The following is a 25,748-nucleotide window of genomic DNA, read 5'->3' on the forward strand; positions in this document are numbered from 1 at the left end:
TATTATTGTTTCCATTCTCAGTGACTGGAGATGCTCAGACTTGTCTTAATTTGCTCCCCATAAACTCCATCACTACTTGGGAGGAATTAATCAAGTAGTTTTTGAATATGTTCTACCCACCCAATAAGACTACCAAGCAAGTTGATGAGATACTGAGCTTCAGGCAGAAACCAACTGAAACACTACAAGAAACATGGGAGAAGTTCAAAGGTATGCTGGTTAAATGTCCACATCATGGCATTCCAAATCAGATGTTGGGACAAAGGTTTTACATGGGATTGGCAGATAGCTTGAAGGCCAACATTGATGCTTTAGCAGGTGGAGCATTTTTTAGCAAATCATTTAGAGAGTATAAGGTCCTGCTAGATAAAATGGCTCAAAACACAGGATGGATTACAAGAGACACTACAATCACCCCTGTAGTTCACTCAGTAGCTTTTGACCCAAACAACTCCATAGTCGAGAATATGGCCACTCTGATGACACAAATGAGTATCCTCACCAAGAAGATTGACGAATCATGCCAGAAGCAGGTACACATAGTTGACACGACTAATGAGGGCTTATGTACACCATGCATTAACCAACCATATGTGTGCTCGTGGAGTGGTGAAAGTGACAACCAGAACTTTCAGGAGAATATGAACTATGTGGGCAACTATGGGGGCCAGAGGCAAGGTGGTTAGAATTGGGGGCAGCAGAATTAACAGTATAGACCAGCACAACAGCAGTACAATAACAACAACAATTTTGGAGTTATGCGACTACATGGTCAAGTCGTGCCTTACCAAAGGCAACATGGATACAATCAACAAAATTATCAGCTTGCTTATCAACAGCCTCAACAACAACAGATAGTGAGATAAGATGATGGGTTGTCTGAAATTGAAGGAATGCTGCAACAACTGATTGGGTCCAATGAAAAAATTCAAGAGAAGGAGGAAGCACATGACTCAGTGATAAAAGGCATTGAGATTCAATTGGGGCAGATATATATGGCTCTGCATAATCGTCCCCAAGGAAATTTACCTGCAAACACACATGTCAATCTGAAAGAGCAGGGCCCGAAGTAGCTTATGGCAGTGAGTCTAGGAAATGGTTGAGATCTTGATCTAGAGCAAGAAATTGCTTGCAAAAGCTGACAAACTGAGATACTTGTGCCAGTACCAATTGAGCTGGACAATTCAACAGGGTTAATAGAGGTAACAACACAACATGCACAAGAGGAACCAAGTAAAGAAAAAGAGGTTGCAAGAAAGACTGAGAAAGTGCAAGAGCAGGCATCAGAAATAGTGCCGGGGAAGGATCTAACTCAAGTCACATGAAGGAAGCGACCTCTAGCACCCTTCCTACAAAGGTTGGATAAATATTATAAGGATGAGCAGTACAAAATATTCATGTAAATATTGAAGCAAATTCAGGTAAACATTCCTCTGATTGATGCTTTGAGGGAGATGCCCAGTTATGCAAAAATGATGAAGGACTTGATGTCTCGTAAGTTCGACTTTCAAGACTTAGCAACTGTGACATTGACTCAGACCTGTAGTGCTGTTATGACAAGACCTATAGCGGAGAAGCTATTTGACCCTGGAAGCTTCATGATTCCATGCACCATAGGTAGCTATACATTAGCCAAAGCATTGTGTGATTTGAGGGCGAGCATAAATCTGATGCCATTGGCTATCTATAAAATGTTAGGCATTGGAAGAGCAAGTCCCACATCCATGTTACTACAGATAGCTGACCGAATGATGAAAAGGCCATCAGGTATACTTGACGATGTACTTGTGCAAGTTGGAAAGTTTGTGTTTCCGGCAGATTTTGTCATTTTGGACTGCCAGGTTGATGAGGAGATTTCCATAATTTTGGGAAGGCCGTTCTTGGACACAGGAAGAGCTCTGATTGATTGTGAAACTAGGGAGCTAAAAATGAGGCTAAATAATGAAGAAATAACATTTAATGTGCAAAATTCCATGCGGCGACCTAGTGAGTTTGCAAATTGCTCTTTGATAGAAGCTGTGGATGTGATCATGGAGGAAGCTGATGAGGCACTTAATGCAAAAGACCCTCTAATAGTCTTCCTCATGAATTTAGAAGAGGTAAATGGTGAGGACTTGGCGGAGTGGGTGTTGGCTCTTGAAGGCCAAGGGTACTGGAAAAAAGAGCTCAAATTCGAGTTTTTATACTTAGAAGAAAGAAGGACCCCTCCAACTAAGCCATTGATAGAAGAGCCACCACAATTGGAACTGAAACCGCTACCATCTCACCTCAGGTATGCTTTCTTGGGACCTAAATCGACTTTACCAGTTAATTATCTCATCGAGTTTGTTAGATGTGCAGAAAGAACAACTTTTGCAGGTATTAAGTGAGTGCAAAAAACTACAATTGGTTGGACCATTGCAGACATTAAGGGTATCAGCCCGGCCTTCTGTATGCATAAGATTCTACTGGAAGATGGCCACAAACCTTCCAGAGAACATCAAAGAAGGTTGAACCCCAACATGAAGGAAGTTGTGAAAAATGAGGTGATAAAGTGGTTAGATGCGGGGATCATTTTTTCCATCTCTAACAATAACTGGGTTAGCCCAGTTCAATGTGTGCCAAAGAAAAGTGGAATGACTGTGGTGCAAAATGAGAACAACGAGTTGATTTCAACAAGTACAGTCACGGGATGAAACATTTGTATGGACTACAGAAGATTGAACAAGGCCACCTGAAAAGACCTTTTTCCCCTGCCGTTCATTGATTAGATGTTAGATAGATTGGAAGGGAGGTCTCACTTTTGCTTCTTGGATGGATACTCGGGGTATAAAAAGATCTCTATTGCCCCGGAGGATAGAGAGAAAACACCATTCACCTGTCCATATGACATCTACGCTTTTCGGAGAATGTCGTTTGGCATATGTAATGCACCCGCCATATTTCAAAGGTGCATGATGGACATCTTCACAGATATGGTAGATGACATAAATGGAAGTTTTTATGAATGATTTCTCAGTGGTGGGAAACTCGTTCGATGACTACTTTAGGAATCTGAAAAATACTGCTGAAGAGATGTATGGAGACTAATTTGGTGCTAAAATAGGAAAAATGCCATTTTATGGTACAGAAAGGTATAGTCTTGGGACACATAGTGTCAAGTTAGGGCATTGAGGTGGATCGTGCTAAGGTTGATGTAATAGAGAAGTTTCCACCACCCACTTCCATCAAGGCAATAAGAAGTTTCCTTGGTCACGCAGGTTTCTACAAGCGGTTTATAAAAGATTTTTCTAAGATTGCTAACCCCTTGTGTAAATTGCTTGAAAAAGATCACCCTTTTGTGTTTTCTAATGACTGCAAGGTAGCTTTTGAGGAATTGAAGAAGAGGCCGGTGTCTGCACCTATCATAGTTGCACCCGACTGGTAGTAACAATTTGAGCTGATATGCAATGCAAACGATTATGATGTGGGAGTAGTGTTGGGAAAATGAAAGGAGAAAGTCATGCACCCAATTTATTATGTAAGTAGAACCCTAAGTGGGGCCTAACTAAACTACACAGTGACCGAGAAGAAAATTTTAGCAGTGGTGTTCGCATTTGATAAATTCTGGTCATACCCGATAGGCTCGAAGGTAATTGTTTATACTGACCATGCTGCTATCAGGTACCTAATTGAGAAGAAGGATTCAAAGCCGCGCCTGATTCGATGGGTGATCCTACTACAAGAATTTGACCTTGAAATCCATGACCGAAAGGGAATAGAGAACCAAGTGGCGAATCACTTATCCAGGCTGAAAGGAGCGGAGAAGAAGGTTGATATAGAAGAGATCGTGGAAACCTTATCGAATGAACAACTGTTGGCCACAAGACTTGTCGTAGCGCCATGGTATGCAGATATCGCAAGCTACCTGGCGAGCGGTATTGTTCCATATGACTTGTCCTTTGTGCAGAAGATAAAGTTCTTTCGTGATTGTCGCATGTATTTTTGGGATGAACCATATTTGATTAGGATTTGTATTGATAACATGATCCGGAGATGTATTTCCGAGATATACCAAGCTTCTGTTTTGCAGGCATATCATGCTTCGCCTTATGGAGGCCATTTTGGTGGAGTCAGGATAGCTGCTAAAGTGCTGAAGTCGGGCTTTTATTGGCCGACTTAGTTTAAAGATGCACACTTTTGGGTAAAGAGCTGTGCAGAGTGCCAACGGATGGGAAATATTTCCCATCGACATGATATGCCCATGAACCCGATTCAAGAGGTAAAAGTATTTGATGTATGGGGAATCGATTTTATGGGACCATTTGTCAACTCATATGGCAACAAGTACATACTGATAGCTGTGGACTATGTCTCGAAATGGATAGAAGTCGTGGCACTCCCAACAAATGATGCAAAGGGAGTTATTGGTTTTCTAAGAAAAAATATCTTCACCCGATTTGGCACTCCAAGAGCGATTATCAGTGATGGAGGCACCCACTTCTGCAACCGAGCCTTTACAAAGTTGTTGGAGAAATATGGTGTTCATCATAAGGTTGCCACTCCGTATTCACCCCCAAACAAGTGGGCAAGTGGAGGTGTCAAACATAGAAATCAAGAGTATTTTGACCAAAACTGTAAATGCTACTCGGACTGACTGGGCGAAAAAATTGGATGATGCACTATGGGCCTACCGCACTGCATTCAAAACTCCGATTGGTATGTCACCGTATAAATTGGTATTTAGAAAAGCGTGTCACTTATCGGTGGAGTTAGAGCATAGAGCATCTTGGGCGTTAAGAAAATTAAATCTTTACTTGGAGGTTGCTGGTACGAGTAGAGTCACAGAGCTGCATGAACTTGATGAGTTTCGTTACCATGCGTTTGAAAGCACTAGGATGTAGAAAGAAAGGATTAAGATGATGCACGATAAACATATTCAAGAAAGAATTTTCAGTCTTGTTGTACAACTTAAGATTGAAATTATTTTCGGGTAAGCTGAAGTCTAGATAGTCATGACCATTTAGAGTTGTGCAAGTATTCTCAAGTGGAGTTATAGAAATTGAATCTGAGGATGGAACGAACAAGTTTAGAGTCAATGGGCAAATATTGAAACATCACTTTGGCATGGATGAGTAAAAACTGGTATCGGTGATTCATTTGAAGGAGCCTCAAGTGTTGAGTGAATTGTGAGTCCGATTGACTGCGTCGTGCCGTGAAGTTAAATTAAGCGCTTGTTGGGAGGCAATCCAATTTTCTTGTTTTCGTTTAGTTGTCATTTAGTCAACAAAAAAAAAAATAGTTCAGCGCCCAGTTGGGCGCCAGGAACCGATGAAAACAACAAAGGAAGAATCAAAAAAATGCACAGCTGCCCTATTCAGTGTCAGACGCGGATGAAAATGCCCAGGTAAGTCCCCCTACCTGTGTTACCCCCAACCCGACCCAAACCCATCTCCCCACCTAATAATAATATTAAAACACCACTTTCTAACATAAAAACCAACCCGAACCGTCACACCCTAAACCCCAAATCCCCCCACGCCAGTTCTCTTCCCCCCTTCCCCCACTCGCTTCTTCTTCTTCTATCAAGCATAAGGTGAGTATTTCTTCTTCTTCTTATTCTCTTATTTTCATTTTTTTTATTGTTGTCTTCTCTTATTTTTTTTTAATTAATTCTTGATTTGGTATTATTGCGTGTTTTCTCATCCCCCCCCCCCCAACTTCTCATAGAGTAGAGTGTTGGCAAGTGTATATTGAATAATATGTTATATTGGCGTTGTTAATTGACTAGGGGTGGATAACTCAAAGTCCCACCACCTCATTTAATTTGGGAGGGTATGTCACTTGTCCAATGGTTTGAAAGGCTTGAATGAAAGTGTTGCTCACCAAGTGTTCAATGAAATTATTTAAAGAACATTATTGATGGCTGGCAAAGTCTGAGTAGTCGAGCATTGTTTGTTGGCACTAAGGTGTGAGTGTGGGGGTATTAGAGAGTGATGTCGTGCACGAAGGTCGTATGTGTGAGCCTATCTGTGTGCACTTGTCATGTATTGTATTATTTCTTTTCTCTTTTAGGTGTTTCATTGAATTGTAGTGTATCATAATTACGTGGGTAGCGACTCGGGGCAAAGAATGCTCTGATCAATCTATTTTAAGGGTCTGAGTGTAGTACGATGCTTTGTGTTGTATGTGTTGCCGTTATATGCTATATGTGGATGTTGTTGGTTGCTAGGAGGAAGTCTTGAGTACTCGAAGCATTGCTTGAATTTTAAATGTGGGGTCACCCCAACCCTACCTTTTGTCTATCGAGGATCTTTGAAGTTTTCACTAATGCGACATTCGTTGTTCACATGTGTCAGTACGAATTTCTTGTGAAGGTTTGCAAAAGGCAAAGGCAACGAAAAAGCCTTCTACAACTGCTCCATCCACAAAGAAGCGAAAATAAAGTGAGGTTGCTTCATGCGAATCGGGAAAAGGAAAGCAAGTGGCGGAGCCTTCAGCAAGGCAGCCTTGTGTGCCTCGTCCAGCCCTTCAGCTATATAGAGAGGATGCAAGAAGTTGGTACCACTCCTTTGTACCATACGAGCAGTATATCTCAGAGATAGTCATCAACACCACAGATTTGGAGCATCATTTTCCTACCGTTTAAACCGGATAAAGGAGTTGAAGCTGGACCGTTAGTTAGAATGCCCGGGCTAGCTAATTTGAGCATGGTGAGAGAATTATATGCTAATTGGAATTGTAAGAAAAATGAAGCCGATGTGCGAGGTGTGGGGATCAACTTGCAAGGTCAAGCGCTTTGTGAGTTTTTGGGGGCTCTAAATCATGATCCGTGAATTTTTCAAAAGTTCGTGCGCAGTCCGGATTACCCAGCCATCCGTCAGACATTACGTGGGGTGAACTTGATGGCAAAGTGGATTCATTCACAACGAAATTACACCCTTATGGACATGTGCCGGACTGACTTCAACAGAATATCTAAGGTCTGACATAACTTTGTTCTTGCTCGTATTATGCCAGATGAGCATTCTTCAGATTGCACGAGAGCGAGGGTTTGTTTGATCTATTTTCTGATGACGGGGAACCTGTCAATATTGGTTAGTTCATGCTTGATGAGATGATTCGTATTGGATTTCTGAATGACTCTAGGAGATTTTTCTATGGGAACCTGTTGACACAGATGTTGCTGCAGCGGGAGGTGCCAGTTTATGAGGAAGCTGATGAGATTGTGCCGGCTCCGACTGAGTTTCTAGATATCTCGGCGATACCGCCGGAGAATGGTCCAAACTTGAGTGCTGCGGCCAGGTAAGAACGGGATGACAACCTGCATGTATTGTATGGTGAGCCTGCTTTTGCAAAAGGTGAGGTTGACAGAGGCAGAAAAAGCAAAAGCTAAACCAGGATTGTCCACTATTAGGGTCGACCAAGAAGCTTTTGGGATTGTCACCGGGCAACCCGCTCCACTCTTTTGAGGATAGGAACACTATTCCACCATCTCCTGATTGGGGCGAGGCTGGTGAGGAAGTTGTGGGCCTTTAGTCGTTGTGAGCTCTGCGGAGGACATCACATCAGGTGGTTCACGGTCTCTAGATCGGGGCAAGCGTGTAGATTGGTAGATAAGGACTCAGATGGAGATGGCTCCGACTACGACCCGAATGGGCCCGCTTAGCCAAAGAGTTCGTTCTAGCCACCCTCATGCTTTATATTTTTGTTGTATGTGCATTGGGGACACTGCACTTTTTAAGAGTGGGGTGGAGAATTTCCTTTGATGAGTAGTAGTAGTATGTTAGTACCTAGTAGTAATGTAACTTCGTAGTTTTAGATTCTAGCTTCTTGATTTTAATTGCGTAGTTAATAGAAGTAGTAATGTAGTATATTAGAATTAGTTTGGTAGTTTAATTTAGAAAAAAAAAGTTTGGACTTTTCCTGACGATGGATCTCTTGGACAGCTTTCTTGAGGGATTAAGGTCCAATAAAAAAATTTAAAAATATTTTTATTTTTATTTTTAGTTAGTCGTAGTTAGATAATAATCCCCCTTGATTTTTTTTTTGCTATCGGTTCTTTTCCAAGGGATGTAACTTGAACCGGATATTTTTTTTAATTTTTTTTTTTTTACATATTTTTGATTTTTTAGGAAACACATGGAAGAAAAATAAATTGAGTGTCCTATAGGCCTTTTGACCTGTTTGATGCTAGCATTGTTAGACCATAGCGTGCAAATTATCTTCCTAACATGTTTTAATGAAAAATATGTCGTAAAAGATTAAATCGCCTGTCTGCGACGCCTTCTCTCAGTTACCTGATCTCATTGTTCATGTAGTTCTTTATTGCTTAATACTTCTCCACTTTGTGATTACTTGCCTAAACTTGAGAGTTGGAATGGAACCGTACCGATTGGGGTCATGTGCATTGTGTGATGTGAGATGTTAAGTACATTCGGTGCTATCATGTGTTTGTTTAAAACTTGCCCTATGTGTTAGTCGAAGCGAAATAAGTAAGCTTTGTGAGTCTAGGAGATGATGTAGGCGTTTCTTTGATTGTCTATTGAGCTATTATGCCACCATAAATATAAAATAATTATCCTTAGATAGCCCATTTGAGCCTATAAGCTTTTTATTTGGCACCCACATTACAAGTCGAGTTCCACTTTGTTCTTTAAGTAAATTTTTGTTGAACCTTCTTCGTAAGCACGTAAGTCACTAGAAGAGTAAGGTGAGAATTGGGGTAGCTTTTGAGTAGAACCATAGAATAGGACAAAAAAGTACACGCATGTTCGAATGATCATTGGCGAGGCAACCTAAATTTAGGGAGAGTGTTGGAGAAAAAGAAGAAGAGAAAACATATATATAGAAAATACACCTCCTATTCATCGTGATCCGGGCTAGTGAATGCAGAGTTGTGCTTAAAGAAAAAGGGCCAAGTTGTATATGGTTTCGTAGCATTACTTGAATTGGTCATGAAAAGTGGGTAGTGGAAAGTTAAGTGTAGTGTATTAAAGTGCTTAGGAGGGTGAGTCACTATACCCAAAAATATATCCTACCTGTCCCTTAGCCTACATTACAACCCGTAAAGACCTAATCGATCTTAGACTTTACGAGCTTAGATTAGTGGAGATATACACTACGGGCAAGCCTATGGTACAACCATGGAATGCACATGAATTTCTTTGTGAGAGTGAGTGGTTCTTTGTTCATATATGTGATGTCCTTAAATTATATTCGAATGCATATTTGAAGGAGTGAATGAAATACCATCTTACTCTTTGGTGAGGCACATGATTCCATGACGGATAAGTAACGTTATTAAACATCTCTTATTGGGTGAGTGCACAGGTTCAGAGTGCTGATTGGCGATGAGTCGGTCTTTGAGGTTGGGTGGTTATGAGCAGGTTGTTTGAGTGTTTTTAATTGGTCACTAATATTTCGGCATGTGAAAGTTGGGAAAGGTATGAATGCATATGCAAGAGCTAAATTGTCGATATCAATCATGGTCATAAGTGTAGTGTGTTGAATTGCCAAAGGTTCCTCTATTGTATGATATCTTGCGTGCATTGTTTGGTTAGCAAGGTTTTAGGCTTCTCGAGGACGAGCAAGAGCTTAAGTGTGGGGTGATGATGTTAGGCTAAAAATCCATATTTTTGCATGTAATTTGCCTTGCATTATACCTCAATCTTGTTAACATTGGTGTAAATATTTGTGACTCGAGCTTAATAATGGTGTTTATATGTGTAGGAGTCAATTTGAAGTGATTTGGCAAGCTTGCATGCAAAGTGAAGTAAAAACAGAAAAATTTGGAGGGAGTATGATTTTGGTGCCTAGCTGGCACCAACCAAAACGCCAATGGCAGAATAGCACAGAAGTGGAAAAATTTCGGTGTCCTGGTTGGCGTCAGGCGCCAAGTGAGACGACGAAGGGCGGATTTTGTCCTAATTCGGCTAGGCCTTGGTAGTTTCGACCCTACATTCCCCCAACATGTATAAAAGGAGTTCTAAATCTATTTCTTAGGGGTTAGACATTATTGGAGAGGAAAGAGGCTATGGGAACACGTAGAAGCAATGAATCACAACAGTTTTTCTCTTCCATTCTTCCTTAATCTATATTTTAATACTTTCAGTTATTATCATGATTGTTAGTATGGTTATGAGTAGCTAAATCTTCCCATCTAGTGTTTGATGGAACCTATTGGAGGATGATTTGTTCACTATGTTTAATATAAATTTGTCGTTGATCTTTCTCTACTTGTTCAACTATATTGTTGTTATTGTTAATTGAAGAGATCTCAATTAAGTGTGCCTATTTAGTGTGTATTACTCAAGAGAGAGTACTCATTTAGGTAGTCGTTGAACAACACCACACCCAACGTATTTGAGAGATCAATACGGAGGTTTTAAAGGCGGGATTAAAGATAACGAAACATTGGTGTGATCGTAGTGAGCAGTGAATTAGTGCAAGCTAGCGTAGTTCGAGAGAATATGTCTAGTAAATTGTGGTAGTTGTTCGAGAGAGAGTTACGACACCCAAAGGAATCACGATCGATAGAGAATACTTAGGCGAATTTATATGAAACGTAGCGGAGGAGATTCCGACAATAGGAAAAATTATAACCCTAGACTTTTTCAAATCTTGTCTACAACGTTTGCTCTATTAGTATAAATTACTGCATTTTACTTACTCTTATCTTAGTTAGTAAACACTCAAATCGATATTTAGTATTTTTGAAGGTTGGTTACTTGAATTCTTGCGAAACTAGTGGTTGGTAATAATAGGTTAATTCCCTGTGGGATTCGACTCCGAACTTATAAACCGGCTTATATTTGCAATGACTGCTAGACCTCTTAGGAGGCGTAGTAAGTCTAGAGTCTTGTTTTTGTTAGAGTCGAAGTTCTAGTAATTTCTATTACTACTTATTATTTATTTGGTTTTGGTAATTTAATTATCTAACTGTTTTTATTGCCTCCTTTTCATATCTTCTATGCTACCGTATTTCTTTTTTATCACTGTGGTGCTTATATTTTTCTTGAGCTGGGGATCTATTGAAAATAACTTTTCTACCTCCACAAAATAGATGTATAGTTACATATTACCATACTCAAATCCCACTATGCAAAATTATACTGGGTATATTATTGTTGACGTTGGGTTCTTGGTAATAGAGTGTTTGATTTTTAACAGAATTTTTCCACTCCTCACTCAAGTTCAGTCAATTTAAAACCATTCCATTCAATGTACTAAGACCCATAAAATCCGCATTACGCAATATGTGAAAATCCACGGCTGTCGTCTTCTTCTTTTTTGCCCCATAAACTACGGCATATAAAAATAAATAAAAAAGAGGTTAAAAAAATGATACAGATTGCTCTAGTAAAAAAGTGATTAAAGAGCTCTAGAAGGTCTCATTCTTTAACCAAATATAAGAATAAGAAATACATTGTGAGCACCTAATTTTTTAATATATTTAAATTTTTATCACCTTCTACTATGTAAATATTTTTAGAAATTTAATATATATATTTTTAGCTTTATTATATTTTTTTTATATATGGTAAAAAATAAAAATAATTTAAAAGGTCAATTATTACGATTAGTATTATTTTTATTTTTTTTATCTTTATTTTAAAATAAAATAAATTAAAAAACCGATTTTGTTTAATTTTCGGATGGGAATAAAATAATAAAAAAATTAAACGTATGGAATTAAAAAGTAAAAGTAAAAGTAGGCAAAAATTGTTTAATAAAAAAGTAAAAGAAAGTGGAAAATTAAAAATAAAAAAAAAGTAAAAGAATGTGGAAATTTAAAAAAATAAAAAGTAAAAGAAAGTTGGAATTAAAAAATAAAAGTAAAGGTAGCTGAAGTTTTTTAAAAACAAAGTAAAAGAAAGTGAAAATTAAAAAAAAGAAAAGTAAAATAATTGAAAAATAAAAAAAAGGAAAGTAAAAAAAGTGAAAATTTAAATATAATAAAAGTAAAAAAGTGAGAAATTAAAAAATAAAAGTAAAGGAAAGTGGGGAATTTGTTTTTCATAAAAAGAAGAAAAATAGGAAGTGGAAATTATTTTAAATTAAAAAATAATAAAATAATAAAAACAAATCTGAAAAAAAATTTAAAATTTTTTCTATAAATAGAAGAGAAATGTGAGCAGAAAAGGAGAAAGAGAAAAAAATAAGAAGGGAGGAGGGAATTGAGAGAAATTGTTTTTCTTCTTCTACGCTAAGGGAATTTCTACTCGTATCATTCTTTCTTCGTCTTTCTTTCGAAAAATCCAGCAAGTCATCACCCAAAACCCAACAAAAATACTTCATAACATGCTTTTTACACGCCAAAATAGTGGAGTTAATAGTTAAGGTCGAGGATTCTGTTGGAGCTCCGTTCACTAGGTTTGATGTTATTCGTCGCTTATGCTTGTTCGACGTTCGTTTGAGTTATTGTACCTGTTCTTGGGGACTCATTTAATTGGAAATTTTGTATTAAAGGTTTATTCTTCCCTCTGTTCTTTTTATCTTATTTCATGTGATTTTATTTATTTGCCTTTAAACTTTATAAATAATAATGTAAGCTAGTCCATAAATGCTATATGCTTAATCATATTTTTGGAAATATGGTATTCAAACTTGCTTTAAAGTTGGGAAGATTTGGACCCTAATGAGTTTGGGCTTCAATTGTTGGGTTGTAGGGTATTGGTATATGATGGTTTATTTATTAAAATATCTAAAATCATACACTTCTTGCACGAGTAATTCCATAATTCATGGCCTTCACAATAATCTCAAACTTAGGAAAGAAACAAATCATGAATGCGCTAGAATGTTTTAGGTGTATTCTTAATTAATTGAATCATCGTGATTATGTATACGTTCGCGCAACTTTGGGCGAAACAACCTTAAATATAATAAAAATGCTATTAATTGCGTACACGTACACGTGACATGATTTTGGCACAATAAACAAAATGGATTCACACACATGATTCGTTTCAAAGATGATTCAATATTTTAATATAAAAGCGGATAGATAAAATATGAAAACCAATAAATCACAGTTTATTTAAAATTAATTCAAGCCAAGTTGTAGTCAATAAAGCGATCGTGCTAGAACCACGGGACTCGGGGAATGCCTTACACCTTCTCCCCGGTCAACAGAATTTCTTACCCGGACTTTGTTTTTGCAGACCAATAATAATAGAGTCAAACATTCCTTTGACTAGGGATTCAAATAAAAGGTGACTTGGAACACCCAAAAACTCAATTCCAAGTGGCGACTCTGTAAATAAAATAGTCCCTACTCAAGTTTGTCACTTTAATTGAAAAAACTCTTTAACCTACAACAATCCATAACACATGTCTTTTTGGGGTGTATAAAAGGGGTGTGACAATCCAAATGTTGAAAGAATAATATATATTTTAATACTTGTGATCATGACCAACATTACTACTTCATTCGGTTCATTTTATTTGATTTTTTAGTTATTTTCATACATATTAAGAAATGCAGCTTTTAACATTAATTAGCAATGAAATACTATATTAACATTTACTATCTTTTCACATTTTTTTTTATTTTACATAATGTCATTTTGGATTTGGAATGTGATGATTAGCAACTTCCAGTAAACAAAGCAACTGGCAAAACTCGAAGCAACCGGCAGAACTCATTGAATCTTCAACATTCTTTGGGGAGTCAACTCTCTTGATTGAGTTTTTAATTGCATTGTTCATCGAATCATCAAGCTTATCTATTAAGTTTTCAATCTTTTCGAATGAGTCTTCAATTTTACTGTTCATAGATTACTCTTGAACTGTTTTGATTGAGTCTTCTAATTTAAAATTCATGGAGTAGATCTTGATCATCTCTCTCATATTGCCTCTCCATTATTATCTTACAAAAATAATTAACATGAATTGAAGGAGATGAAATGATCATCGGATTTTATATCAAGTAGTATAACACATGATAAAATGATCATTAGGTTTTATAACAAGTAGTACGTGAGCTACTAGAGAAGTGAAACCCCAATAGGAGATGGATGACTTCAATTGCATTGAAAGATAAATATAACATATATTCCAACACTATTTACTCCAAAGGTAATTACGGAAAAAAATAATTCACTCTTGAAATCTGAAAAAATCAAATATTTTTTACCACAAAAAAGGCCAAAAATCAAATAAAATGGACCGGAGGGAGTAGTGTTTTGCTTCCTAAGACACCATGAAAGAACCTAAGTATCAGAGCAAATAACCTAAACTGTCCTAAACCTTAAACAATTGGCAGATTTAATTTGAACCTAAAAATCTTTATAAACCACTTTAAAAACTTTAATCAACGATACTTTATTTCTACCAAATTCTTATGGCTTAGAGGACGTTAGCATAGCAACTATCTGTTATTATAGATCAACTTAAATTAATAGTCTAAGAAAATTAGAGTATGCACTATCAATGCATACAACAACTATCGGTTATTACAAATCAACTTAAATTAATAGTTTGAAGAAATTATGCACTATCAATGCACAATACTTTAAACTCTTTCTTTAATGGTCTTGACGTACCTTTAACTCTCAAATTTTGATTCCAACTCTCTTTTAGTCCTTACAAATTTGAAGACCTCATTGGACTGCAAAGTTTCCCCGCCTTACATACAGTAAAAACTTAAGAACTTAAGTAAAACGTTAAAAACTTAAGCAAAGTCTAAATTACCGATGAGGGTAAGTTTTTACTTCTTACATAGGTATGATATATGGTAATAGATACATCCAAATGGGATTTTTCTGTTTCTTCCTTTTCTCTCTCGCTAGGTGCAGCGAAGAGCTAGTTACCGATTTTACTAGACTATACAAGCTATTTTTATTCCGAATAAAAGAAATGAAGCAAATGTAAAATAGGAATTCGAGCAAATGTTGTCGATGTAAACATATGGTGCGAGCAAATATTTTTTCTTGACATTTCACTTTAAATGGTTAAAATTTGTGCTCCATGGTTTGTCTGTATTTGGACTTAAAGCCTTATTTTCTCCTAACTTTTTAGGCATCTATTTTAAAATTTTGTTGCATAGTTAAAGTAAAATATAATAAGTCAAACTTAAAACCATCAACAAGCCATTTCCAACCAAAAAAAAAAAAAAAAAAAAACACATCAACAACGTGCTTCTTTCCACTTTTTGCTACCTACCAATTTTTCAAACTCTATAAACAAGATGACTATAAGGAGACCATTATTCTCCCACCACCATTCTCCTCCGTGTCTGCCGTCGTCAACCACCGCAAAAATGGACGTTAACATTAAGGAAACAACCATAATTCTCCCATCAACACCTCCTTTCGCCGACGATCACGTCCTCTCTCTTTCTCACCTAGACACTGACATAAACCTCCATGTCACATTTCGATACCTTCGGGTCTACGTCAATGACCCGGAAAACCAAACCCGAGCACAACCTGACCCGTTTCAAGTTGTCACTTCCTCCCTCTCCGCCGCCCTCGTCAGCTACTACCACTACACTGGCAGCCTCGTCCGTCGTGACACGGACAACCGTCTGGAGCTCCACTGCCACGCTGGCAGTGGAGTCCTAGTGAGACGCGCCACGGTGGATTGTTCCTTGAGTGAAATTAACTACCTTGATGACCCGGAGGAAAAGTTCGTCGAGAAGTTAGTACCCGACCCGAGAGAGGAAGATTCTTTGATCCGACCCTTTATTCTACAAGTGACCCGGTTCAAGTGTGGCGGGTGGGTTCTTGGAGCCGCGATACATCACTCATTATGTGATGGACTCGGGGCGACCCTTTTTTTCAATGCGATGGCGGAGCTGGCTCGTGGGACGAGCCAGCTAAAGTTTGAACCGGTTTGGGACCGGTCGAGTTTGCTTGGACCCAGGAACCCGCCCCGAGTTGAGTTCCCGTTTCATGAGTTTCGTAATTTGGATAAAAACTCTTTGCCATATGTGGAATCGGCTAAACCGGCGGTTCGAGAGTGTTTTAAAGTGAAGGATGAGTGGTTGGACCGGCTTGAGGGGTTTCTGCACGAGCAGTCCGGTTCAAATTATACTTCTTTTGAAGCCTTGGGAGCTTTCATATGGCGTGCAAGGTATATCCTACACATAAAAAATTGACTTGTTTAATACTCCCTCTATATCGGAACCATTCAAATTCCGAGCGTCAAACTAGTTTTTCTTTGTTGCTTTATCTTATCTCTACTATTTCTTAAGTTGAGAGTCTCTCGGAAATAACCTCTTTATCTTTATAAGGTAAGGTTTAGGTCTGTGTACGCTAACCCTTCCAAGACCCCATATATGGGATTATATTGGGTTTGTTGTTATTGGTATTGTTGTAAACCCGTTTTTCTGTGATCGCAATACGAACTATGCCGCATATATAAATTGAAACTATCTTTAAGTTTTGCTAATTTTTTTATAATTCTGTTTTTCCTTAGCCGAGGGTCTTCCGAAAATAGCCTCTCTGTCTTTTTAAATGCAATGGTAAGGTCTACGTACACTCTACCATCTCCAGACCCCACTTGTGGGACTACATTGGGTATGTTGTTGTTGTTGTTGTAAACTAGTTTTTCTTTAACCGCAATACGAACGATGCCACATATATAAATTGAAACTATCTTTAATTTTGGCTAATTTATTTATCATTCTGTTAGGGACTAATTTCTCAAAGTGTGAAACAGGGTAAAGGCTACTAAAATCTCAGGTGAAATTTGCATATGCAACAAATATAAGAAGAATAACAAAACCACAATTACCTCCTGGCTATTGGGGCAATGGTTGTGTCCCAATGTATGTTCAACTCCTTGCAAAAGACCTGTTGGATCAACCATTGTATAAAACTGCAGATTCAATCAAGAACAGTAAATATAACACGACCGATGAGTACGTTCGATCCTTCATCGATTTCCAGGAGCTTCATTATCATGAAGGAATCACAGCAGGTAATTTAGCACTAAATTTATTGTCCTAAGTTGAAATTATAAGTTCATAACTTAATTTTTGTTTGAGAAATTTGCGTTTTTAGTCCCTCAAGTATTAACGAATTCGTATTTTGGTTCTTGCGATAGTTGACTAAGCACATTTTAACTTTCAAACAATAGAAATGTGCACTTTTGATCCCTATGCTTGGGAATTTTCACAAATTAATTATTAGCCATTACACCATTTACCAATAACTAAGGGGCCAAAAGTGCTAATATCCCTTGTAGAAATTTTAGTACTTTATTATTTATATCTGATGTCGAAAATACTGGATTCCGTTGCATTCATTAACTAAAGTTTTGATCCGCGTCTGCAGGCAGTAGAGTGTGTGGATTCACTGATTGGAGACATTTGGGACATGCCACAGTTGATTTTGGATGGGGTGGTCCTGTGACTGTTTTTCCACTTTCTAGGCACTTAGTTGGGAGTATTGAGCCTTGTTTTTTCTTGCCTTATTCTTCTGCTAGTAAAGGAAAGAAAGATGGATTCAAAGTTTTGTTGTATTTGCAAGAAGAAGCAATGGTTGATTTCAAGAAAGAGATGGAGAAATTGGAGCATGGGCTTTCTTGATTTTATATGGAGGTTTTTTTTTTTTTTTGGGGGGGGGGGGGGGGAATTATGTGATTCATTTTTACAGTTCTAATCTGTGAGGTAGTAAGAGCTATCAAGAATAATCATCAAATAAAAGAGCTTTTACAGCCGGTTTTCAGCATTTTCTGTCTAAGCTGTTGACCATCACCTAACCTACCATATGAGTTTCGGCATACCAAAAAGTCAGTTATTATGGACCAAAGAGAGTAGAACTTATAGAATTTGGAAAATGAAAACTTAATTAAGAACCTTTAAATAGTCAAGACACCCTACTAATTAAGGTAGTAAATCAACAGTGGAAATAGGGCAGCTCAGTTGCCGAACCTCAACGACACATTGGTACAGTAATTATTACACAGAACTAGTAAAGAATCAAAGTCCAAAAATGTATATCATTTAATTTTGATTCAATTCCGACAGAAACTTTTCATCAGAATTAGACTTAAAACTTGATTAGAACTCTCTCCAGTTAATTTCTTAGAATTCTATAAGAAAGAATTAGTTCTGGTTAAACGCGCTCATTGAGTAAGTATTGAAATTAATTTGATTAGGCCGATACATAACTTCTTCAGTTCATGAAATTTTTGCAGGAGATATACTTATAGACCAAGAAAAAAATAGCCCGATTAGAACAAACTATAGTAGTAATAAAGAAGAAGATACTATCAACCAATTAAAGTACAATTCTCAAGAGATTACACCGAAAGGAGCTTAATTGATACAATGAGCCAAACTACTGTTTGAGATCTCAAGGATCTTACTTGAATATCAAATAATGCAAATTATAAATTAAAATGAGCACACAGCAACAGAAGCCGACCCTTTGGGGAAGCACACATAAGATTTTGGGAGAGAAAATAGAAATCCTCCAAATAGGAGGATGAAAAGGATCTAAAAATCAAGGAAATGGTGAAAATTGATTGAAGTGAATGGTTTGATTAATATTAGTAGTAGGTTGCTGGGGGAGGTGAAACATAGGTGGCATGCTCGTATTTTGCAGGTGGCGGAGGTGAGGCATAGACGGGAGTTTGCTTATAGTACTTCGTTGGTGGTGGAGGTGAGAAGTATGATGGCAATTTTTCATAAGTCTTTGGCAGAGATGGTAAGTTGTAAGTTATAGGTGATTGCTTGTAGTATTTTGGTGGAGGTGGAGGAGATTTGTAGGAAGGTGTAGATTCTTTGTAGTACGGTGGAGGTGGAGACTTATAATTGATTGGTGATTGCTCATAGTATTTTAGTGGTGGTGGTGGAGAGTTGTATGACGATAGTTGCTCATAGTATTTTGGTGGAGGTGGAGGAGATTTGTAAGAAGATTGTGATTGTTCGTAGTATTTTGGTGGGGGTGGAGGTGACTTAGGTGATTGCTCATAGTATGTTGGAGGAGGTAGAGGTGACTTGTAATACGAAGGTGATTTCTCATAATAAGTTGGTGGTGGTGGAGATTTGTAGTAAACTGGGGACTTGTAATATTTTGGTGGCGGCGGTGACTTATAATATTTAGAGGGAGTAGGCGATTTGTAGTACTTTGCTGGTGATGGCGACTTGTAGTAGTTCTTTGAAGGAGCTGACGACTTGTAGTAATTCTTTGAAGGAGCTGGCGACTTGTAGTATTTTGCGGGAGCTGGCGATTTGTAGTATTTTGCGGGAGCTGGCGATTTGTAGTATTTTGTGGGAGTTGGCGCCTTGTAGTATTTTGCAGGAGCTGGCGACTTGTAATATTTTGCGGGAGCTGGTGACTTGTAGTATTTTGCGGGAGCTGGCGCTTTGTAGTACTTTGCAGGTGATGGCGACTTGTAGTAGTTCTTCGAAGGAGCTGGCGACTTGTAGTATTTTGCGGGAGCTGGCGACTTGTAATATTTTACGGGAATTGGAGATTTGTAGTATTTTGCGGGAGCTGGTGACTTGTAATAGTGTTTTGCAATAGCAGGTGACTTATAGTAAGGAGTAGGTACTAGGTACTTTGGTGGAGATGGTGATTTGTAATACTTCTTAGAGTTATAAGAAGGTGAGGGAGAAGCATACCCATAAGAGTAATCAGCAACAACAGTGCTGGCTATAAAGCAAATTGCCAAAGCAGTTACAAGTAAAGGCCATTGCCCCAGCTTCCCTATGCTTGTCATTTTGCTTATGCAGCCAACAATACTTGGAGAAAGAATGAAAAGAACTTAAACTTGACTTGCATATTGAGTAGGGAGCTCTGGTTTTTATATAGCAACATAATATTATCGCTTTAGGTTTGTGTTATTGGCACCCACTAAGATTATAGCTAAGTCAAAATATGGGCTCGAACTTTTCTATAATGTCTTCATGGTTAGCCACTAAGATGATATAGCATAGTCCAAATAAATAATAGGCCAGTACTTAGTGGTTAGCTTTTTTCTGGTGACAGAAAAAATAATTTACAGAAAAATATTAAAAGCGGAGAAAAAAAATAAGGATGCCACGACTTGCATCTCATTAGCGAATAATTAAGTTGACTTGTACGAATAATTACGGTATATTGAATATGAAGTTCGGGATATTCCATGGATTATCTATCCCGCCTCTGATAGATAATACCACCATTTTGGTATTAACTCTATAGTATCTGTATTGTCACACCCCAATTGAGGCGATCTTCACATACATGGATTGGGTAAGTGTTCTTGACTCGATTTGATTATTATTCATCATTCTACTTTTGTTTTTGGCATTTGATTGGTAGATCTAAGAGAGAGAAATTAGGAGTCTTGGCAAATGTATCAAGACAAGTAACTAAAATTCAGAGCTCAGGAAAAGGGAAAAGAGATAATAAAAAGGAATGCTAGGAAGGATTAAGCAGAAAATGTGTATTACGGGCGAAAAAATTATATCTAGCAATACAGCTGCAGTTAAAAACTATAATAAGGTCTGTAGCTGCTTTTCGATGCCAGAATTTTCACAACAGATTGCATCTAGTAATGACTGCCACACTTGGATATTTGGAGTCGAGGCTAGAGAGATCATGTCCTCCAAACACATTATTGCAGTGTGTAAATCACCTACTTGGCAAAGACCTTGGATAAGAGAATTCAAAGTCTCAACTCTAAGCCAAAAGGAATTGCTTGACATTTGCTCCAATATCTTACTTGCTTCAACATATTTACCATCTTTACATAACCCATCTACCAAAGTTTCATAAGTCTCATAGTTTGGCGCGCATCCTACTTGCCTAGACATCCTTTCCAAATACTTAACAGCTGAAGTAGATTTTCTTTCATGGCATAGGCCTTTTATAACACCATTATACAACTGAATATTTGGAACACAGTTTTTCCGCATCATCTCAGAATCAATGACCGCAACTGCTTCATCAACCTGGCCATCACTACACAATGCAGCTACCTTAGCTTCATAAATCCCCACCGATGGTTTGAAGCCTCTGTGATGCATTTCCGTCAGAACCTTGTTACCTTCATCAATCTTTCCTTCAGCGTAGAAGTCAACAGCCATTGCACTGTAGCTATCTGAACTGGGAACTATGCCTCTTATCAGAGCTTCATTAATCAATACTTTCATATCTTCTGTATCAGCACCATTTTGGCATCGAAAATGATCAATCTGCTTGTAGCATCTTTTCGGAGCTTTAAGTCCTTTCCGCAGTACCTTGCCGAGAATATTAATGGCTTCCTCCCCTTCTTCATTGTCACATAATGCTTCCAATAGAGTCCGATATACAACAACATCTTCACCACTACCCTTCTGAGATATCCTCCAGAACATTGAGTACAACAGATGAGTAGCCTCATTGAGCCGCTTTTCTTCACACAGACCCCTCATCAAGATCCTATAACTCTCTTTGTTTGGATAGCAGTTCTGGTAACTCATCTCTTGGAAAATATGCAATGCAAGATCTGAACGTTTCATTCTACAAAGAACATTCATCAACAAATTTAAGAAATAGGCCCGAGACTTCACTTCCCATCTACAAGAGTTCTCAAGGAATAACTGATAAACTGATTCTAGCTTAGATTCTTCTACCAATATCTCCAAAAGCGTATTCAAAGATCTTGTCCAATCTATACAATTGAACTCCGGAAGAGACTTAAAAAGAGACATGGCTTCATTTGTTAAACCAGCTTGTGCATAACTTCTAATGGCACTCACAAATATTGAGTCATGACACTCACATGAGTCATCTTTCATCTGATTAATTACTCTCTTCATCTCAGCTGTTCTACCTGATCTGCCTAAAATATTAATCATAGTGCCATAGGCAGGACCATTATGATGGTAAGTTGGATACTTGAATTTTGCTTCGTCAAAGAGTTGAAGCGCTTTTAGTGGGTTCTTCTGGCTCTGTATTATCTGTGAGAGCTGCTTCGGCGTTAAAATCCTTGGCCATCTTATGCCCATTAGCAGCAGCAAACTTGATGGATTCTGAAACAATAAAGAAGAGATATTATTATAAAAGGATGACGATTTCATAAGAAAGTCGAGACAGGGCGTAACCCTTACAAACCTCAAGTTGACATCCAAATTCAGCTCGGTGTCACAATTAAAACATAATAACATACAAGATAATATCAATTTAAGTCCATGGCAGTACGCGACATATACTTATCCTCCTCATTATTTTCCAACTAAAGTAGACTTAGGCAGTTCTAATTGGCATATAACATCTTCTTTTGATAATACAATTGAGAGTGATATTGAGAAATACGGCAGCAGGACTCAGGCAAACAAATAATACATCCAACAATCGTGCCAAACTATCAACTAACATTCAGGTGTGCTAACTTGCACTGCCAACGACACTACGACAGGGGTACACACGCACACCCATCACTAAGTTCATCTTCTACCTTAGTCAAGCAGACTGTGGTTACTCAGAACTTCATCAGCAGGCTCATTTTGTCCCCTGCGGCAATTCATCAAACATGTTGTGTGTAGTTTAGTGAGTGAATTTCGTGCTAGTTAAAGAATCTCGACACCCTCCCAAATCCACGTGGGAATTCAAGTTTATTGGAAAAGAGCACACCCAACACCACAATTCAGTCATCGCATCACACTGAATTCACCAGCTGACACAAAACTCACACCCAATACGCACACCCCTAAAGAACTAGGGGACTAGGGGGAGAATTGCGGAGAGGAAGAGAGAAGACAGACGAGGAGAAGAGAAGAAGATTGTTACCTGGTCGCGGGTGGCCCAAGTCGAGCGTGGTGGCCGGAGACAGTGCGTGCAGTGGTGAACTTAATGGGAGGAGTTTCGGGGGAGGCAAAAATACCCTTGTACCATGCCCCGTCCTTATAACATTGACTTTCAGGTCCAAATATATCCCTATACTATAAAAACATATTTAAATATACCCCTCGTTATATTTTTGTTCTAAATATATTCTTATCGTTATAATATTGATTTAAATATATACTTCTATTAAGTTTGTCCAAGATGGACATCTAATCGTACGTGACACTAATATTTGATTAAACGGATGCCACATTCAATGTCCCTAACCCATTTTATCCTTCCCATCCTTTTTCACCACTAAAATTTCCTTTCCCCCACAATCATTGTCACTACTGCCGTCACCATGAATAATCATGGCTTCACTGCTGCAAACAATAAGTGTTTATGATTCTCTTTATCCCACATCCTTCCAAGATTATCAATATAAGAGGAATTATTTTTTTTCAAAAAAGAAAAAAAATCTTATATTTCTGAGAAAGGGACTTTATTTAATAAGCTTGAAAAGATAGCTAGAAAATGTAAATATTTACCCAAAAAGAATTTGTTATCTGCAATTTCAAATGCCATGGTGATTGGAAAAAGTATTGAAGGAAAGATATTTGTTATCTGCAATGTAGACGTTGCTGGAAAGCGTCCAATGCTTCGCCACTTTCAATTATATCTTTCACGGCAGACTGATAATATTCTTTCAGCTTTTACAGCATACACGTGTAGTACCAGTGGCGGACTCAGAATTTTATGTAAACGGGTTCAATCTTAAAAGTACATAAGTTTAGTCGTAAAATAATAGTTGTCAAGTGGGTTCAACTAAAATATTTATACAAAATTTATGCAACTTTAATCCTAATATATATATATATATATATATATATATATATATATATACAGTATTATAGTATTTTCACCACCATCGAGCTATAATCGATGGCATGCGTCCGCCACTGTGTAGTGCAATTTTAGCCACCTCAGTCGAACTCGCTGGAAAAGCTTCACGAAAGGAGAATCCCCGAGGAGGGTTCTTCTCACCTCCTAGTCGCACCGTCGGCAACCTCTTTTTCCTGAATGTGATTTTCCGGCAGGCTGGGACCCATAGGAATACGTGGCATCCGTTAAGTTAGGGGCGCTAAGTGTCACGACCCAAAATTTCCCACCGACGGGACCGTGATGACGCCTAACATTTCACTTGACAGGCAAGCCAACGTTAGAGAATCATTAAACAAATTTCTTATTTTCATTCAGTAAATAATAATAATTAACTAAAATAAAATATAATAAGTGCGAAATATCATAAAATTGTATTAATTACTACCACTCGAATCTGGAGTCACAATTCACGAGCATTCTAGAATTTACTACAAGTAATAGGCTAAAAGAAATACAACTGTATGAATGAAAGAGAACAGTAGGACATAAAAGATAGACGGGGACTTTAAGGTCTGCGAACGCCGACAGATCTACCTTGAGTCTCCGGACAACGGACCAGTAGCAAATCTCGATCAACCTGAGCCGGTATCAAAATCTGCACAGAAAGTGCAGAGTGCAGCATCAGTACAACCGACCCCATGTACTGGTAAGTGTCGAGCCTAACCCCGACGAAGTAGTGACGAGACTAAGGCAAGGCACCTACAAATCAACCTGTACAATTTAGCGGTGTATATGCAAATAACAAAAATGAAGAACTAAACAGGAATTGTCGGGAGAGGAAACATACTAAGGGGAATACAAGATAAAGAACTACAACAGAATGATCACCGGAGCAATCAATATACCATGAATCAACAGGAATAGTGAATACAGTAAGAAAAAATGTACGGCATCACCCTTCGTACTTTTACTCTCAATCTCACCATAAAATTTATAGAAACGGCACGGCATCACCCTTCGTGCTTTTACTCTCATATCATGGCACGACATCACCCTTCGTGCATTAACATTCACAATATGGCACGACATCACCTTTCGTGCATTAATACTCATAATATGGCACGGCATCACCCTTCGTGCATTAACACTCACAATATGGCACGGCATCACCCTTCGTGCATTAACACTCACAATATGGCATGGTATCACCCTTCGTGCATTAACACTCACAATATGGCACGGCATCACCCTTCGTGCATTAACACTCTCCCTTACCATAATGCAATGCATAAATAACAACAGGGAGATATAATAACAAGTACAAACCTTACTTCAACATTTGGTTCCATAATATCAATCTCAACTTGAAATAAAAACTCAATTATCACCAGAAATTTCTGTAAACATGATAAGAACGATAATTTGAACAACACTAGTATAACACGTAGCAATTTGGCATATGAATGAGATAATATCAGAAAAACAGAGAAACATGGAAAAACAGGTAAATTGGCGGCGCATAGGCACTCGTCACCTCATATATACGCCGCTCACATGAATTTCACTTAGCAAATAATCTAAAGTTCCGAATTCCCTCAAGTGAGGGTTAGACACAACACTTACCTCGCTCCGAAGGCCACTTAATTCTCAATCACAGCTTTTCTTTTGGAATTCACCTCCAAACCACTCGTATCTCTTTAAAAATGACTCAATAATATCAAATATTACTAAAGGAATCAATTATATTTCATAAATTAAATTTTTCATTTTTTCCTCCAAAAAGTCAAAAACTCGACCCCGGGCCCTCTTGGTCAAAACTCGAGGTTTGGACCAAAATCTTTTTACCAATTCACCCCGAGACCAAATATGTAATTAGTTTTGGAATCCGACCTCAAATTGAGGTCTAAATTCCCAAATTTCTGAAATCCCTATTTTCTACCCTAACCCCTAATTCTACCATGAAAACTCAAGATTTTTCGGTTGAAAATTCAAGAAATGTAATGGGTAATTAAAAAAACATGATTTAGAATCACTTACCAACAATTTAGGGAAGGATTGACTCTTGAAAAATCGCCCATCACCGTTTGGTTTTGTAAAAAAATGAGTTTTTTGGCAAAAATCCCGTTTTGGGTTCTGTTAAGTGCTGGGCGTCAG

The 25,748-nt window shown here is 38.0% G+C and overlaps 3 protein-coding genes, 1 non-coding gene and 1 pseudogene across 5 annotated transcripts; 2 read left to right on the plus strand and 3 right to left on the minus strand.

Annotated features, from left to right (window-relative positions):
• Positions 1-107: 107 nt before the first annotated feature.
• LOC142164140 (uncharacterized) lies at positions 108-4,100 on the plus strand. The gene is made up of 5 exons (XM_075221328.1): positions 108-678; positions 1,165-1,316; positions 1,422-2,272; positions 3,643-3,864; positions 4,052-4,100. The coding sequence occupies exons 1-5, from the start codon at positions 108-110 to the stop codon at positions 4,098-4,100; spliced, it is 1,845 nt and encodes a 614-aa protein (XP_075077429.1).
• LOC142164432 (small nucleolar RNA R71) lies at positions 135-241 on the minus strand. Its single transcript, XR_012695203.1, has one exon. It is a non-coding gene; the product is annotated as a small nucleolar RNA R71 (small nucleolar RNA).
• An 11,010-nt stretch (positions 4,101-15,110) lies between the features above and the next one.
• On the plus strand, positions 15,111-17,524 carry LOC107806107 (tetrahydroanabasine acetyltransferase-like; annotated as a pseudogene).
• Positions 17,525-18,168: 644 nt separating this feature from the next.
• LOC107806108 (uncharacterized) lies at positions 18,169-19,677 on the minus strand. The gene has a single exon (XM_016630218.2). The coding sequence runs from the start codon at positions 19,636-19,638 to the stop codon at positions 18,463-18,465; it is 1,176 nt and encodes a 391-aa protein (XP_016485704.2). The 5' UTR covers positions 19,639-19,677; the 3' UTR covers positions 18,169-18,462.
• A 629-nt stretch (positions 19,678-20,306) lies between these two features.
• Positions 20,307-22,823, minus strand: LOC107764001 (pentatricopeptide repeat-containing protein At1g05600). Of its 2 annotated transcripts, none has more exons than XM_016582522.2 (2): positions 22,674-22,823; positions 20,307-21,916 (listed from the first exon to the last, which is right to left on the minus strand). In XM_016582522.2, the coding sequence occupies exon 2, from the start codon at positions 21,890-21,892 to the stop codon at positions 20,396-20,398; it is 1,497 nt and encodes a 498-aa protein (XP_016438008.2). In that variant the 5' UTR covers positions 21,893-21,916; positions 22,674-22,823; the 3' UTR covers positions 20,307-20,395. The 2 variants fall into 2 exon arrangements, with proteins under 2 accessions (XP_016438008.2, XP_075078357.1); XM_075222256.1 differs by lacking the exon at positions 22,674-22,823 and adding an exon at positions 22,342-22,588.
• Between the last annotated feature and the right edge of the window lie 2,925 nt (positions 22,824-25,748).

The sequence above is a fragment of the Nicotiana tabacum genome, chromosome 9 (assembly GCF_000715075.1).
Source record: "Nicotiana tabacum cultivar K326 chromosome 9, ASM71507v2, whole genome shotgun sequence".
Lineage (NCBI taxonomy): Eukaryota > Viridiplantae > Streptophyta > Magnoliopsida > Solanales > Solanaceae > Nicotiana > Nicotiana tabacum.

Excerpts from the sequence above, each read along its gene's own strand:
- LOC142164140 (XM_075221328.1), top strand. The coding sequence starts at position 108 with ATGTTCTACCCACCCAATAAGACTACCAAGCAAGTTGATGAGATACTG. Across the intron at positions 679-1,164 it reads CTATGGGGGCCAGAGGCAAG|TACCAATTGAGCTGGACAAT; the intron begins GTGGTTAGAATT and ends TACTTGTGCCAG. Across the intron at positions 2,273-3,642 it reads CCGCTACCATCTCACCTCAG|GTACCTAATTGAGAAGAAGG; the intron begins GTATGCTTTCTT and ends TGCTGCTATCAG.
- LOC107806108 (XM_016630218.2), bottom strand. The coding sequence starts at position 19,638 with ATGACAAGCATAGGGAAGCTGGGGCAATGGCCTTTACTTGTAACTGCT.
- LOC107764001 (XM_016582522.2), bottom strand. The coding sequence starts at position 21,892 with ATGGGCATAAGATGGCCAAGGATTTTAACGCCGAAGCAGCTCTCACAG.